This window comes from Cardiocondyla obscurior, linkage group LG06 (genome assembly GCF_019399895.1).
Source record: "Cardiocondyla obscurior isolate alpha-2009 linkage group LG06, Cobs3.1, whole genome shotgun sequence".
NCBI lineage: Eukaryota > Metazoa > Arthropoda > Insecta > Hymenoptera > Formicidae > Cardiocondyla > Cardiocondyla obscurior.
In genome coordinates this window covers 1,157,150-1,174,703 of record NC_091869.1, presented here as the reverse complement: position 1 = coordinate 1,174,703, position 17,554 = coordinate 1,157,150, and the positions used below count along the sequence as shown (strand labels likewise).

Below are 17,554 nucleotides of genomic sequence, written 5' to 3'. Positions count from 1 at the left end.
TTTTCCACGTTGTTTTGTGACTTTCGCGTGATATATGAAAGCATGCACTTTTGCCATTGTTCATGTTTAAAGACTGGATCCGGAATTTCTTCACCGAAACGTTAATATGAAACGGCCAATGTTAAAATATTAAAACTACATTCTTTCGCTGATATTTTACGTTACACGCAACATGTACAAATTTTTTTTTTTATATTAAAATCCAATATTTATTACATTATAATTTAACTTAAAAAATAACAGAACGAATATTTTTTGCGGTCTTTTATATATACAATAATACCAAAATATTATATTTTTGCAGAAATAAAACAATTATTAATTAACATTTGTTAGTAACCGTAATAAATATTATTTGCTCGTGGTTACACAGCTCTCTTCGATCTTTTTTGAAAATTATTACACGTAAGTGTAAACGCTTGAGGAAAATGTGGTACGCCTTCGGGTTTATCAATTGGAGTTAAATTGCACGTTAAGAAATATGTGTGCCATAAGGCCGCAGTTGGAAATTCTTTAATGATGCGCATTCGAGTCGGTCCTCGTGCGGTAACCGGAAACGTACGGGCTTACGAGAAGATGCGGGCACAAGGAGGGGCGGGCGGGAGGGGGTCGTGCGTTGCGAGATTCCGTGACAAACGACACGACTATACGTTATCTCCGGGACCGAGATACATGTCTTGGGGAGGAAGTTTCTTCCTGTAGTTTCGCGCTCGAATTACAACCGGAGCGCGCATTCGACGCTCTCTCCGCAACTCGGGCACGCTTTCTTTCGCGCTCTATAATTCGCCATTCCCGTTTTCACGTGCCCCCTATTATTTACCGCTTCTGACGCGGGTTTCGCGACCGGAATTGAAAAACAGGGCGCGGCGGGAGGAGGGATGCACATTACAGTCGACTTAAATATGTCCATCTAAAGACGTACGAGCGCGATGTAAAAATTCTGAGCAGCGCTAGAGTCATTTTGGCCATCCAACACGTCAAAGAGTTAAAGGAACGCGTATAACTAAAGTATAATGGACGTACGTTGGGACGAACTTTAGCAGTATTTTTCAAGAGGGGCATCTAGGGAGATGTATGAGCTTAATTAAGACCGGGTATGCATCATAAAGTTTCGTCCGAGTAATGCGAACGCATACTGTACGCTGTAAAAAAATCTGTTCACAATTTTGAGGGGGAAAAAAAAAATCCCCCGACTACGTTGCACCGTTTTCAAACGAAAACAAGGGAGATAATTCTAATATCTTTCACGTTTGCGGAAGTGCAAGGTCTTTTTCCAAGCGGGAGAAAAAAAGATTCATACCTGAAATTGGATGGACGAAAATCTCTCGCTTTACTCGTCAACGTTATTGACTTTAAAGAGATGATATCAAAGAGATATTAATTTAAAATAAAAGAAAAAAATAAAATACGATCGTTTAATATATAACCTGTAGTTGGGCGGTGAAACATTAAAAGGACTTATAAATTTCTTAATAAGTTAGGCAATTTAGAGATTAAAAAATCCACTCGATTACCTTACGCAAAAGGCAACGAAAAGCACGAATACGAAGAGCGTTAATAAATGTCAAATTTACTTTCAAGTACAAGCCTATACAAGTATTTACTTGGATAACAATATTAGCAGCTAGTTAAACTGCCTTAGCATTAACGCGTAAACGCGTCGTGCCGGAATAGGAGGGAATCGATTTTCGCGTAGACGCACGCCTCTGCTCGTGCACGTCTGTGTGCGAGAGCGAATTATCTCCCAATGTTCCGACTCGGCGGTCAAAACGGGGCTCTCCCTCGAATCCTCGGGAGGGAGAGATCGATATCGAGCGATCGGAGAGCTCGAACGGGCTCGTCAGTCACCTGCGGATTCCTCAAAAATCGCCGGCTAGCGGTCAGTTTGCGGGCGGGGCGCGCTCTATGCTCGGAATACTTCGGATAGAATCCTAGAGAGAACATTCTCGACGTCCACGTCGGCAACTGTCGAATTAACCCCGCGGTGTACGTACGTATGTACACGGCTCGGAGATACGGCACTTCCGGGGAAGCCGCGGTCGGTCGGGCCGCAACGCGATTTCGTCCGTAAATACCGCTCGCGGGTGGGTGTCAGTTTTGTCGGTTTCTTCGCCGAACTATTTCGAACTCCCGTTAACAGCTTGAAAACGACTTCCGTCGATTTGACGGAATGCACGGATCACTCCGCCGCGCCGCGCCGCGCCGAGCACCGCGCCGTATGCTGACTTCCCGATTTCTTTAGCCCGGAAATTCCTCGGCTGGAGCAAGAATTCCGGCCGACGGAAATTCCATCGTCTCCTCGATATCGCTCGCGGTACTCGGAATAATTCTCCTCAAGTGGCATCGCTTTATGCGTCGATACGATGTCCCGCGCAACGTGAGAGAGCTATCGGATCTATTAAATTGCGACGTTCGGATTATCCGTAAAATTGAATAACGATTAAACACATTGTGGCAATACTTGTTTCGCACTGAAACCATTAATCAGTGATGTAATACCAAATTTCGTCTAATAGCGTGACGTTTGAATATTTTATTCCTAATCATACCTCGGACTTACGTTGAGATATTTTTACGACGAGCTCTGCATAATGAAGACTAAAAGCGTACGAATGATACATGGCGTTGCGGAGAGTAGGATTTGCGAGTTACGGGAATAATACGCCATCGAGACGAACATGCGATGTATTTGGCGGTATACATTCTCTCCTGCTAATACGTATAACGTATATTATATGGACCCGTAGTCTGTCAATCTCTTTTAAAATCCACCCATGCCGTTTAGCGTGTCGCGTCACGCACGAAACATTGTTCGCTCGGAAATGTCGCAATGTATTTCACGTGATATTTACTTATTAAAGTCTACAAGAGCGAAGCTCGCCGATATCGAGCGCTTACATTTCGAAACAACTTGCACCTCATTATTAATTACCGGCGCGATATCAAATCAGCACGATCATGTTAAAATTACAAAAACGTCAGCAAACGTGCAATTTTTGCGGAAGTTAAATTAATATATTTTTCAAATGTTTTACTTTGCGCCGGCCAATTCAATTAATCGTGAATTTTGTTGTTGCAGAAATATCACTGGAAAAGCTACGAATCACCGGAGTGTTGTCGACACGTCGTCGAGACCTCGCAACCTTCAGCACGGGTGAGTTTTTATTTTTTTACGCATGGGCGCCCGGAGGACTGGGGAGCAAGGAGGGGACAGTTACCCCTCCCTGAAATTAAAATTGAAAAAATTCCTTAATATTCTATTTTATTAATTCGCGCATCACGATATTTCCGTTGCTTATAACTCGAAATTGTCGATATTGCGCTCTTCTTTTTTTTTTTTTTTTTTTTTTTTTTATCGTTTAACTTTTGATACGTATATAACATTTTAAAATATAGATGTACGCGGTTATTGCTCTATAGTAGTTACATGCATTTTTTAAGAAGAGGGTTGGAATAACCGCTTCTTCCATCATCGTTTTCTCATCCGTATTTAAGTGCCAACACCGACGTAAGAAGGTTTCGTTGGGCCACGCCGCGCCGCGCCGCGCCGTTGTATCGATATCGCGCTCGTAACGACGAGGGGCCGAGTTGGTTGACCCCGCATAAAGTACGGGGCTTGTGGGTCGTGCTGGGTATCTTGAAAATCTCGTGGGTCAGGGCGTGGTGCCGGCAACGACAGTGGGGTTTGCAATCAGGCTGCGTCTCGTTCGCGGCGGTAGTCCGTTTCAACTAGGAGCCAGCGTTTAGCACGCGCGGGTTTCTTCTCTCTCTCTCTTTCTTTCCCTGTGCAAACACCGCCGCGTACCCACGCACAAACGCACGCACATTCGTACCCTCGTATGTGACCAAAGACCCTCCCTTGCACCCCGGGTTGACCTCGCATTCTGATTAGTGGCAAATAATACCCGTAACAATAGCTACCGCTTTCTACGCAGCTTGTCCGTCGCGCTTGCACGCTTTGGTCCGCCTGTATGCGTGCGTGTGTTGCGCGCGTGACTCTCGACGTCGATGCATACGTGCGTAAAGACCCTCCTGGCGTCAACTACGCCGAAGGGTCCGACGGCGCCCTTTACACCGAAGCCCTCCCCCGAAGACGCGAGTCAGTCAATCCCTATCTGCTTTCGATTCCTCTCAGCCTCCCTTCGTCTTCATCTCTCTCCACGTCCTGTGTGTGTGTTCCCCTTGTGCCTTACGTCCGCGGAATTTCGATGGTCTTCGAAACAGATTTATCGCGCTTCTCCTCCAGAGCTTCCGGGATTCTCGATACCTCTCAGTCGGTTCGATATCGATCACGTGGGGCGCGATGGCCAACTTGAAATCGTCGTATCCGATACTTGTGTTTTAACATTTCCCTTTTTCCCTCCTCAATGTTCTTTTTACTTCCGTTTCGTACGAGCGTTGCGAGCTGCCGATATGTTGAATTCTTTATGAACACTTTGCAGACGATTCATTCGCGGCGCGGCGTGTAAGAGCTCGAAAAACGCGACCGAAGACCTCGGGTTTTGTCCGCTTCAGTTTTCGACGTGTGAAAAGGCATGTCGTTCGCAATAATGACAATAACGACGACAACGACAATGACGGGAGGAGAGAGCGATGTCGACAAAGGCGCCGGTGATTTCTGTTCTTTTCGGAAGCTTTTCGTCGCCCGAGCATTGCGTTATCTCGTACCCGCTTTTGTTTAGCGTCGCTTCTTATCGTTGACCGGCGGGGGCGACGAAAGTTATCGTTCGATCGCGGGCGAGGCGTCATCAAGAAATAAATAGCCGAGAAGCGAGGAGGTTAAGCTGCTTTTTCGCCGCTTAACCGCGCTCCTTCGTTATCCGGAGTCTTGGCAAGACTTCCGAGACATTAAAGAGAAGCAACGTTCGGAGACAGGTCGGGTGGTTAAGCTCCGAGCTTACGGTTACGGTTAATAGCGGCGATTAACCCTTTGCGAAGCCAATCTTTAAGCATGGATAAAAAATCACGCGAGATTAGCGGGGGATATTGGAAAGTGCGCGAAAAGGGCGATACGGCGCCGGGGCTTAGAGAAAAGATATCGTTTTATTAAGAAGTTCGAAAAGTGCAGAGTTGCTACAAATATTATGAATATCTATTATCAAGCGTTTCGTTTAAAATCGTTGATAAAGTATCGTTAAATATGACTCGCGTAATGAAATATTACTTCCTCTTGGATAGTAAAATTTTTATTACTATGCCCGCGCGTGTTAATTGTTTCAAATTGTTTCAAGTAACGACGGGGGAATAAAAAAAAAAAAAAGAAAAACATGTATAATATTTTACGAGCATTTCTGGCGTGTTTGTTTGTCTGCGAAAACTAAGTTCGAAAATAGCGTTAGATTATGAAACGTTATTACAATTTTATTCAATTACCAAAAAGTTTACCCTCGAGAACAAGACGACGTCGCTTGCGCGAAATAGAAATAAATGTTGAATAATAAATTCTCCGCGGCTCGTGCGGGAATATTTTTCTAATCGAATCCCGCGCTACGTGTTGAAATTATGAGAAACTTTCTTATTAGTTGCACCACGGACGGTTTATCGCGAAGTCAGTCCCTCGACCCGAATGCATTCGATCCTTCGTTATCGCCCGAGGATCTCGGGGTCCCAGTCAGCAGAAACCACCTAATCCCCCGGAAAGCCCTCGTGAAAAAGCCTCGATCTCCAATTCATCTCGTCCCGTTCCGTGCGCGATCGGGCAGCGGAGCGGAAAGCCTCGCCGCAGCCGGAAGTCGGGTCGGTCTCGGCCGGCGAGAGAGGCGTCTTTTTTAGAACGAGAATAATGACTCGAATTACGGTCATTTTCTGTGCGACCGCACAGGTGTCCGATTGTGCGCGCGACGGGAATCGCCCTGGCTCAGACATACACGCACGCAGACATACACACACGCCGCATCGCGGTGGCTAGCCACCGCCGCCGCCACCACTACCGCCGCACCATCGCCGCCGTACACGTGTCACCTGCACTTCCACTGCATGTCAGTAGCCGGCATTGCGGATATAGTAAAACTCACGTCGCGAGCTGACGAGGTGCACGACCGCGTTAAACGCGCGGCGGTGCATTTGAAGAGCCCAGATTTAAAAGCAGCTCGAGTGTCGGCAGCCGAACGGTCGAACGTTAAACGATTTCACGGCTCGAAAATTGAATACATTTTAATGCATCTCGCGCTGACGCGAGGTGTCTTGATAAGGACCGTTCGTTGCGAGCTACTCTAGGTCGCGGAATAATTTTGTTCGCGAGCCGCGTCCACGAGGTTGTTAATATTAGTAGCGTTATTCGAGCCCTCCATTTAAATATATATATTATTTTTTTTCTTTTTTTTTTTACATTATAATATGAATATCTTTTCTCGTCTCTAGCGTTCTCGTCTTCAGTCGCATATTTTCTTTGTTGTATGCTACTCCAGGCATTTCTGTCGGCCCCCTCGTTATCTCCAGGTATTTACGAGTTCGGCGCTTTGACCGGTATTTAATTGAACTCGATTTCCTCGTTTCGTGAGAAGCTTGTTCCTACGGCCGGGTACTACCTCGAACATCGAGATTGCTTTTTATAACACGACCGGAAAAATCAGGATTGACATCCAATCACGGCAGTTAAGCTACTGACCGAGTTCTTTATCTCAAACGCGAAGCGCGACATTTGTTCGAAATAAAGCGTGCAAAACTCATCGACGGGATCGATACACAGGGTTTTAAGTAGGGATCTTAATTTCGTAACGAAGTGCCTTTCCTCTTTGACAAAAACGTTACCTTTTCTCAGGGCGGGCTGGAAATTTGATACTTGAATAAAATACTTTAGTAATTAAACTTCTGTTAATCAACGCGTTAAGCGCGATGTCTATACTCGGTTTACATTCTCCGTTATTCGCTGACTATCGAAGGTAAACCATTGAGTTTGCCTTCACTTTGGCAACGTTCTTCCAGGAACGCAGATGAGGGTTCGTGGTTTAGCTCCGACGGTCAGCGAATAGCGGAGATTTCAAACGGCTTCAATGTGAATGCGCCGCTGGTTCACACGTTGATCAACGACGTCTGAAAGCAGTGGTTGAAACTTTTTGTTTAAACGTCCGTAATTTCGAAGTTTATGAAAAGAGCTGGCTATTTGTTGCTTTTAACTTTCGTTGCCTTTGATATCTTTAACGAAGCAAATTAACCAGGTCTAAGAGCGCAGACGGTAGCTTTAGGATTAATACAGCGCCCGCGCGCGCGCGCGATGTTAAATAACGTTGAATATGCGAGCGCAAGAGGTAAACTAGACGGCGGGTTAAAACCTGTTCTGAAAAATTGATCGTGAAACGAAGGTGCGCTCATACAGACCAAAGTAAATCGCATTTAATTATTTCTTAGTTGCGCCGCGGCGACAAAAGCGGATTCGACTGCGCGCGTACTCTGCAGAGTTTGAGTGGCTGAATGCACAGCAACGATTATATTCGCTTCGAAAAACAGAAAAGGATTAGCGCCTTCTCTCTTTCGTTTTCCGTCGGTCATATTTCTTTACATACGTACATATACATATAATACTTTTACCTGTTTGCGTTTAAAATTTGCTTTAAAAACACGTTAATTTTAATAGGTCGCCGTGCATTATCTAAACAATATAAATATCGTGCTTTCGTTCCGACATCCTTTCGCAGTTTTTCATTTACGCGTTTAACTTAATATCGCGGATCAACGTGCGGAGCGCGATACGTTTGCCTGTCGCGTTTCAACGCGTAGCCTTCGACTTGACACAATCGGACATGAGAAAACGTGCCGATAATGGCCAACGCCGCGTTAAGGACGGGGATTTTTTTTTTGTCGCCTACGGCTACGTCCCACCCGCGCGAAAGTGTAAAATATCGATCGAATTGTTTCCGACGTTCGATCATAAAATCTGCTGTCGTCACCGACCGACATTTCTCGCTGACCGATACTCCGGGCCGATGCGAGTAAGCTTACAAGAACCGTCCAGGACGCGAATCACGATCGGTCGACGCGTAAAAGCGATTATCGAAAGTTTGCTGACGTGTTTTTCCAGTCTTTGATTTCGAGGCACGTCGACTCGCCAGCTAGCTGCAGGTCATGCAATGGCTGCCGGTGGTACAACGGATACGTGGTAAAAGGAAGTGGAAAAATAAAGTGGATACGCTACCTCGTTAACCTTTAAGTACTTCGTGAACCCCTCGCACCGTGTTACATACTCGATTCCCGATTTCACATCGGATTTGCTTAATCATAATAGACCGGACGCGAGTAGCACTTGGTTTTATTGACGAACCGCATCCTGTTGCGGTAATTACATTAAACTAATGCTGCAAATTACACGAATAAATATTAGCCGACTTCTACATTTCGAATGCGTTTTCTCTAAACTGTTTTTAAGTTTCCAAATTTCGTATGACGCAATTGTTCGACGAATAAGCAAAATTAATTTCAAACACGCGTGCGTGTATTTTTTTTTCAATTTTTAATCGACACAGCTGTTTGAAGCTCCGAACTTAATTTAATTTGTAGCATATTCTATTATCGGACGTATCAGAATCGCTTATGTTAGTATGTACTGCCGGATAGTAGATACCTAGATAGCGCGCGTCGAATCCTCGCGTGCAGTTATTTGTAGGCAAATATGGATCGCAATGATGCTTTAACCGCGTTTGTTTTGTCGAGACCGTTTCACGCGGACGAGCGAATTAACGGGCGGGCTCGGTGGGAAATCAGTCGACCGGCTATCCCGCTGTCTAATTTTTTTCCTCGACCCGGTCGTCGGTGACATGAAAAAAGTGGATCGCCGACAACGTCAATCACGGTCAATGGACATAAAAGGGATTACCGAAACTTCACTAATGTGATTTCCTTGCCGTCGTCATCCGGTCATCCTGATATGCACGTTACTTGCAGTCCGATTGCATGTCAATGGCAGCCGAGGCGGCGCAACAAGAAGGCAGAAGGTCGATAAGGTCCGCCGCGTCGGCCGAGATATTTTCCGTCGCCGGTGAAGATTCTGCGCGGTCCCGTTGTCACATTTCGAAATGAAATATCGGGCTTTCAGCCTGACGGCGACGATTGTTATTAACCGGAGCGGTCGCGATTATTAAACGAACCGTTATTTATTTCAATAGCTTTTCCTCCTCCATCCTCCTCTCTCGCGTACATTTCATACGCGGTGTTATTATTTTTCACCTGATGCGACGTATGGCCAATCGAGCCATTTTGTTCGCTAAATGAATTTCAATAAACCCGATTTTTATACCTGCGTAAACTATAGCCGTGCTCGTTCAATCAAATGAATTTCAAAGACAAAATATAAAAGTCGGCGTTAGTTTCAATATCAAAGTGCCTGGTAAATTTTGATTCGTGTGCCATTGACGGAAACGATGGTTAATGGTTAATACGTTTCAACAGTTTTTATTCATGACGCGCGTGGAATTTGCATCTCGCGAACTAAATAATACTTCTATTTGCTCGAGACCGTCGTAGTCACAGCCGTGATTTAATCATGGTCGTTCGGAATCATTTGTTAGCCGTCTGTACTCTGATTTTCGTCGCGAATCACGGTATCTTCGACATGAAAGGCCGCGAATGCTGATTGCATCGACGCTGTCAATCACGGCGAGGCACGGGCAAAAATTGCGATTGTTGAAACCTTGGTAATGCGATTTTCGCGAGCGACGCTCTTTTCCATACGTGTCAGTCGCATTTCAATTACGCGTCGCGCGACGGTTGAATTGTATACCGAAGATCGTATTGCAAACGGATAGGTGAACGGCAACGGAGAAGCGGCGAGAAAAGCGGGCGAGGATCACCCGGGATCGTTAAAAGCGCGGCTTTTACGCGCAAGGCTTGTGCGGAAAAAGCGTTTCTATCGACGGAATTTAAAATCAGTATACTTGCAATAAATGTATGAATGTTATTCGTAAATTTCATTGAACGCATCCGTATCAAAAATTAATCGTTCTACACGCGACAATTAAGGCGAGCGTAACCGATGTCTCGTCTTCATCTTTCGATTTATATTATTTGCGTTAACCAAAATAATTCGTGAGGTTTAATTTCGCAGCCACGGCCAGCGTTATACACCGTATCGCAGTTTTATTCATTCATGGTTAAAATACGTCGGACGTGTTTGACATAGGAGACTATTCAAATATGCATATCGCCGATGCAGTTTTCATCGATCGTACCGCGCTCGATCAGTGTCTTCCAATTTTCCCGGCTAAACGATACGACGGACAAGGCATTCGATCGGTATTGTCCGCGGGATGGCGATCGCCGCTACCGCTTACAGATTTTTCCTCCGGGAGAACGGATCCCCGCGGTGATACGACACAGCGTGAAAGCCGATTCCGTCAGCGCCGTCAATCACGGCGCGCCGGATATAAAAGCGATTACCGAAACATCGCTAATGTGATTTTCCTGCCGAGCGGCCGTGAGCCCTCTCGTATCGGCGACAGCGTGTATTGACTTTTGCTCGGTTCTTCGCGAATGAAAGATGGCGCCGCGCCGACCGGTCGATATACCGCTCGGCGAAATTCCTTTTGCAAAATTATTATTAGAACAACGCGGGTTACGCCGGACAGAATTTCTCGAAAGCGCGCTGGGCGACTCGAAAATTCAATTAACCAAAAACAAATTACAATATGAATTCGCGTAACAAGATTGCGAAGCTGATAAAAATAATCTTGGTGCCGAATTAGAACTCATTTCGATGCTCCTTTCATTTTCCCGAATACTTCTGGCATTTATTTTCCCGGTAGCAGAGTCTTCCGTGAATTAATGATTACGTTTAAAGCAACTCGGAAATTTTCTTTTTTGCGTACGGTGAAATTCTCCACTTTATTATATTTCCTTATCGGTTCGTTTGAAACGTAATCGATTTCGTAATTAACGAAATCGTAGCTCGTAGAAACGTCCCGCGGGGACGACGGCTGGTTTTTCGTCGAGTATATTCCAAAGTAGTGCAAACGCCTCTTGATCGGGGATGAAATGCAAAGGACGAAGGAAATACGCCCTTTGGCCACGGCGCGGCGGGTTCTCGGGGCCCCTTATCGAAAGCTCGCAGGCGGCGTCGATCTGCGTCGATGGTCTAAGCGTACCGCCGCCGGTTCCCCGTCTCTCTCGCCCGTGGGGAGTTCGCCGGGTTATTTACCTGAATAAACCGCTCGATAAAAAGAGTACACACGATCCCCCGTAGCGCGCGACGTGCATTAATAATTTCGCGGATACCTCGCGTATAAATCGCGCGCGTGCCTTCCCCCGCAACTTATTCCGTCATTCGAGCGGAAACGCGACATGAATTTATTATGACGCGAGTTGACTGACGCGACTATACCGCTCCAATTATCGCGCGTTCTTCCATGGTTATTTGTTCGCGACGCGATACGCGGGGACTATAAAATTGCTTGTTGCCAGTAACATGATTAGCCGCCGGTGATACGTCGCAGTCGGATTTACAAACGGGCAAATGGCTATTGTAGACATCGGATGATCATGAATAAATAACTGGTGGGGAGGGGGTGGGGGAGGAAATGGACATGCTCTTATGTACATTGTCGTGAATACAATAAATGAGCTTAGAGAGAAGCTATATTATAGATAAATCACACGTATTATTTTCTGGCTGTATTATAATATCATCAGTTTAATAGTATGTAATGAGGTTGGCCCATATTAAATGATCCATGTGAAATATTAGGTCACGCTGTGGCCGTTGAACTTTACACTGAATAACTTTAACGTGGGTAACATAAATGACGATATATCTTCATCATCTCTTTCTGTCTCCTTATCCGAAAAAAAAAAAAAAAAAATGCGATTTTAATATTTTTATATATAATTTTTTGATAATAAAATAAGCCGATTTTATGTTAAAATATTTGTTATTTATATGTCACACTGTGGCATATCGCCCTTATTGATTATTGGTTCGGTATGTAGTTCAGTTATTTGAAATTCATTACAGATGTTACCTCATATTTCATTTATTTAATTCGTTCATAATTATCTTTCTGTAATATTATTGCATAATTTTGGCTCGGAGTCATTTTGGTTTTGTTATCTGTTAAATGTGCAAGATATCTGAAATATAATTTTAATTTGCATCAATTCCATTTGTGCACGCCCATCGCTCTCGCATTAAATGTCGCGTCGCGCCGGTCGGTGGAAGCTGCATCGTTTACATCGGGAAAATTAGTACTCTCGGCGGAATTTACAGCCGAGAAATTATCGTTATTAATATTTCTCGAGAAATAAAGAAACGCCATGTTGCTAATTAAGATTTCTAATAATCGCATTGAGGCATGTTAATGTGCCTCGTCGTAATTCCATTAAAACTATTATCTATAATATGTCCGTCTATTCCGATAGCCATAACTGCGATACTCTTTATCGTTTACTTTCGTAATAATACAATAACAACATCTTCTGCAATGTATATTGTAATTATTATATAATTTTCAAAATCTTCTGAAAGCTGCAATTTTATATTTGAAAAGGACAAAGAAATTCGTAAGTTAATTTTTAATTGAGACGTCAGCCGCCTCGGGACATATTCGAAAGTCGCAGTGTTTAATTACATTTACAGCGCGATGAAGCTCGTCGTAAAGCCGGAGCGTGTTCGGCAATTATCATCGCAGTGAAATCCTCACAGCTCTTGCGGGGCTGGTGGCACGAACGGGCGCCTCTTTACGTTATTACTTTTGTCGAACGGTGTACGTACGTGTCGTCGGGTGCCGCGTCCTTCTAATCGCAATTAATGCGAGCAGCGGGAGCAGCGTGTCCCGGCGAGGTCGAAGTGGGGCTCGCTTATTAAATTTCGTGCGCGCTTTCCGTGTGCATGCGCGCGACAGTGTCACTGTCAGTGCGTGCTTCCCGGTAATTCCCGCCGCGCGGATAACCGCCCGGCCACGCATTAGGCGGTGGATTTTATCGTCCGCCCGGGCTCACCCAGCGCGCGCGATTATCATCGCGATATCTTCGCCGAGCGGGACAGCTACGAGCACCTACCTCGGAAACGTGCTACGTGCACGTGACGGAAGCGTTACACGCCCGTTTCGTCGACGGTGTTCACGGGATATTCGTGCGGCGGCTACGATGTACAATGTCACGGAATTATCTGCTCTTTCTCAATTGCGGATTGAAAATGGAACGGGGAGAGGCAGTGTCGAGACGAAAACCGGCACCGAAATTTACGCGAACGGACGAACGTTGGCTTTAAGTACGAAATATCGACGAAGAACTTCGCGAGGGCAATTTTCACGCAACAGATCTGTCCCTTTCGCGACCATTCTTTACGACCTTGGTTCCCTGACGGGAATTACAAGAACGCGAATCGTTCTGCGTCTCCTGGAAGACGTAATGTTGTACGTAGAAGAACGAGAAGAAGCAGCCGTCGTGTTTAGCAGCCCGCGTTACGTTTAACCCCCGGACCTAGGCGGCCGGTACAGGCCGCTGATTACAGTGCATCTCGCGCGGTACGATGCACGCCACGCCGATAAAAGTCCCGGCATTTTACGACGTAAACGGCTTTCCGAGATTACACGCGGTTGTTACTCGCGCCGGAGCCAGGTAATTGACTTGAAATTGAAAGAATGTCGTTAGTACGAGCGTGGCCGCGGTCCCGCTTATCGTGCCCGCTCGTGTCTATTAATCACGCCGTGAGATAATGCGGTCGTGTTGCCATTGCGGTGCGAGGGTTATCATGCGCGTGTAATTACGCACTCCTAATATCTTCCGCCTTACGCCGGCAATTAGGCTCACTCGACGTGATCGCAAAATTGCTACTCGGCCAACATAACTTTTGCGGGCGTTTCGCGAACGCAAAAATAACGTCGGGTTACTTTAGTTTCCGCGCACGACGCGGAGATCGCAAATACCTTTACTGCGCTAACAACAATTATCACCGGGATGACGTTGCGTTGAATGTTGCATTCGATAAACGTGCGCATTAATAATTTTAATAAAAATTTAATAGCCCGATAAATACAATTCATGGTTTAGATGACGATAATTAATTATATGACGTTTGTCGGGATACAATTGCGAGTTATTTGGAATTTCTGAGAGCTCGACGACTGCCTCGGATAATTTATTAATCGAGAGAAGTCGCGGCTTATGGATTTATTTTATTTTGATTTTTATTTTCTTGATGGATCAATAAACTATCCTAAAATTAATTTTATTTTTTTTTGAGAAATATACTTTTCTCGTTTTATTATAAATTATTATATTAACTTTCTTATTATACGCGTAATGATTACTTAAAATACTTTCCGACTTATTTGGAGATAATCTTTCGCAAATGTCAGACATTTCCTTTATATTGTGGAGTTATCAACGTTCTATGATGGGGAATAACTCCTAACTCGTTCAGATTTGAATGGAATATCCTCGCCCTTATATTCACGCGATCAAATGTTTCTACGTCACCGAATCGACCCGAAAACGTCAAATGATAGACATCGGCACTTTTCCCTACAGATTTACTCTCGTCCTGTTGTGTTCCAAATCCGATTGCGTGCGTGTGTTTTCAAGCAGCCTGAAAAGTCCGCATTCTGAACCCAGCCGTCGTTCTGTTGATCTCCGACGTCACTTCCGGCCTTCCCGGTGTTCCCTTCTTTCAAGATCCGACGTAGATTGCGAAGTACAACGAGGCCGCCGTTCGTGCATGGGGTTTTACGGTTTTGTTCCTTTGTTCGTTCCTACAGCTCCCGTCACGCAGTACCCGCGTAGACAGGAAGAACGCGATGTAAAGGAGCGTATGTAATCGACAAGTTAACGCGACATATATATTTGTAAAGTTACGAACGTCGTAAAAGAATCTCGAAGAGGCTCACTAGAATAAAGACGTATAAGAGGCAGTCTCATTAAATTTTTGTATTTAACGTCGCAGATAAATCTCTTTTTTTTTTTGTTAATATAAATTTATCTGACATAAAAATTCCTGTTCGCACATGTCAATAAATAGCGATAATTAATATGGCTATCATTAATGGTAAATATTACTCGTCTAACAAGGACTATGATAAATGTGAGGGGAGGAAAAAAAAAAAAGGGACACTGCGTTTCGTGATAAATGCACGATGAGAACACAAAGAGACGGGGCGAGATACGGCGAGAGAAGCGGAGCCCGATATTTATGCGATCGTGAATACTTTGCGATTACCGCAAAAGGAAAGTCGAGGAAACTTCTCGCTGCAGCGAGAAGAAGGAGGAAACGCAGCGGTTACGGAAATGGTGCCGATCATTACCGCGGTACACCTGCCCTGCATCGTGAAACTGCCGGGTATAAGATGATTCGCCGATAAGGTGGAAAGTATCGAACGCGCACGTAAATAAGTAGACGACCGATTCGTCTCTGCCACACTTAGAAATTCCGCAGTAATTTCGCAGATGACATTTCTAGCGCGGCTCCCTTTGGATCTTTAATTAGTTTGCAGAGTGCTCTTGCAGTTTCATCAAGAAATTTGATCAATTGAATTATCAGACATTAGACCTTTTTTTTTTCTTTTTTTTTCTTCATTAATATCACAGCGAATCAATGACGTGTACACGATTAAATCTTCGTTCGATGAAAATATACGTTTATCGTTCTCTTGTTTTATTTTAATCGCAAGGAAAATTCATTATACAGGTGCGCCGTATCTTCTCCCGCACTGGGTTTTCCGTTTCGCGTAGCAATCCGTTTCGAAATACAAACGCCGCATAGAAATGGTCGTGTACAAAAACCATCAGCAGCCGTGTACATCGGCATTGTAAACGTCGTAACGGGCGATGCTTCTTTTTCCGACGCGCGCGCGGCTTCGGGCGGATAATTTGTAGTAACACCGAGCGTCTTTGTTTCGCGGCGCTAAACGTTTCCTCGTTATTGTCTTCGCTACGAGGTTGTAACAGGTACTATTGCGTATTCTCCGTAGGTACTGTTCGTTGCCGCGCGGCGCATCGCAGTAAATACCTCACGAGAGCTGCTGCTGCAGTCGGAGAAATTGTTCGCGTAATGGTATCTCTTATTCTTACGAGCCCGTGCCGACCGCCATCCCCTTCGTTCGTTTGTTCGTTCCTTCGTTCATGATAACCGCGCGTAGAACGGCTCATTAAAAATTTATTACAATCTGCGTGGCTTCATGTAAAAGCCCTCGAGGTCGAGGGAAAGCGACCGTGGCGACAGTTATAAGTTTTACAATTTGATTATTGTCGCAAAGTGATCCGACTTACGTAGCTATAAATTATTCGCGACTATTCGTATTTTAAGAGTAAAACTTAAACTTCACCGAAGCTCGATATTATTTACGAAAAACCAATGGCTCGTTCGATCGTCTTAGTTCCGCTTTTTTTTTTTTTTTTTTAATTTTTTTTGAGAGGATTTTTTTTTTATAATTTTAAACAAGCCATTTTATCTCGCCGTTGCCCTCTCTTTCGTATTCCGAGTCCTCTTGTCTCTTTCTGTCTCTCTTTCTTTCTCTCTCTGGTGGCTGTCCGAAGCAGCCTTGTCATATTCAACTATAGAATATTCAACCGCGAGCTATTACGGCTTTCTCGTCACGGCTGCCTTTTATTTCGCGAGAGCTTTGCGCCCGACCGTCGCGTCGCGCGCGACGGCAATTTATTTATATTAATTCGGAGTAATCTAATTCATGGTGGCTGAATATACTATAAAAACATCGCCGACGTATCTTTTCTCGTAACAATTTTGTTTCACCAGCCATTTGCTGTATAAATTTATTTATAATTTAAATTAAAGTGATCCGTAAGATCGATATTGTTCAGACATCGAGTATATTAATAACAATATAATCGAATATTGGATGCGTTTTCAGTAAACTGCGATAAATCAAATTAGCACGGTAAACATGCTTATATCAATAAAGCATCTCCGAAATACGCTACGCTTTTCAACCAGCCCGGATTGATCTCTCGATTATTTATCGCTGACGGAGGGATGCATTGTATTTTTTTTCCTTTTTTTTTTTTTTCCTGTTTAAAATCGCGTTATAATGTAAACTCAATTATATCGAATGAAAGTAGTTAATTCGGGGGTGTAATAAACCGTCTTGGATAGAAAGAAACGATACGCCGATGAAAGATGATGGGAGCTTTCATCTAATATTCACGCGTCGTTGTCCGCGAACATTTTCCTCGACTTTGCGTTACCACGCCGTTTTCGAGAGAACGATCGTAGAAGCTTACAACCACTCCTCGGCCGACTTATCTTACATCCATCTCGAAACTCCGGTAGAAGCGATCCATCGGCCCGGACGCGCGCGAGATATCCAGCCGGTCCGGCGTAGCTACTCCCGAGACGATCGCTGTTCCTGATTTATCGTCCTATTTTACTATTACCTTACGGTGCGCTTCGCAATTACGCTCATCTTCCCCTTTTCCTCGTGATGTTGTGCTCTCGCGGTCGCGGATTAATACGTACACTTATCAGAGATGATTTATCAGGGCTCGACCGGCGCGGTCGACGGACGCGCGCGACCCGTGATCGCCTGAAGTCATGGCCCTCCGCTTTTCCCTTTTCCCTCTCCCCCCCCCCCTTTCTCGAGACAATCAATTTGATGGGAATCTACCGGCGGGCGAA

General features: G+C 44.8%; 1 protein-coding gene across 1 annotated transcript in view; it reads left to right on the top strand.

Moving 5' to 3' along the window:
* The window catches only part of LOC139103281 (leucine-rich repeat and immunoglobulin-like domain containing-NOGO receptor-interacting protein 4), a 192,335-nt gene that overhangs the window by 56,916 nt on the left and 117,865 nt on the right, over positions 1 to 17,554 (top strand). The window contains exon 2 of the mRNA XM_070657781.1: positions 3,080 to 3,154. Coding sequence (XP_070513882.1) covers positions 3,080 to 3,154 — 75 coding nt within the window. The remainder of the gene's footprint in view (positions 1 to 3,079; positions 3,155 to 17,554) is intronic.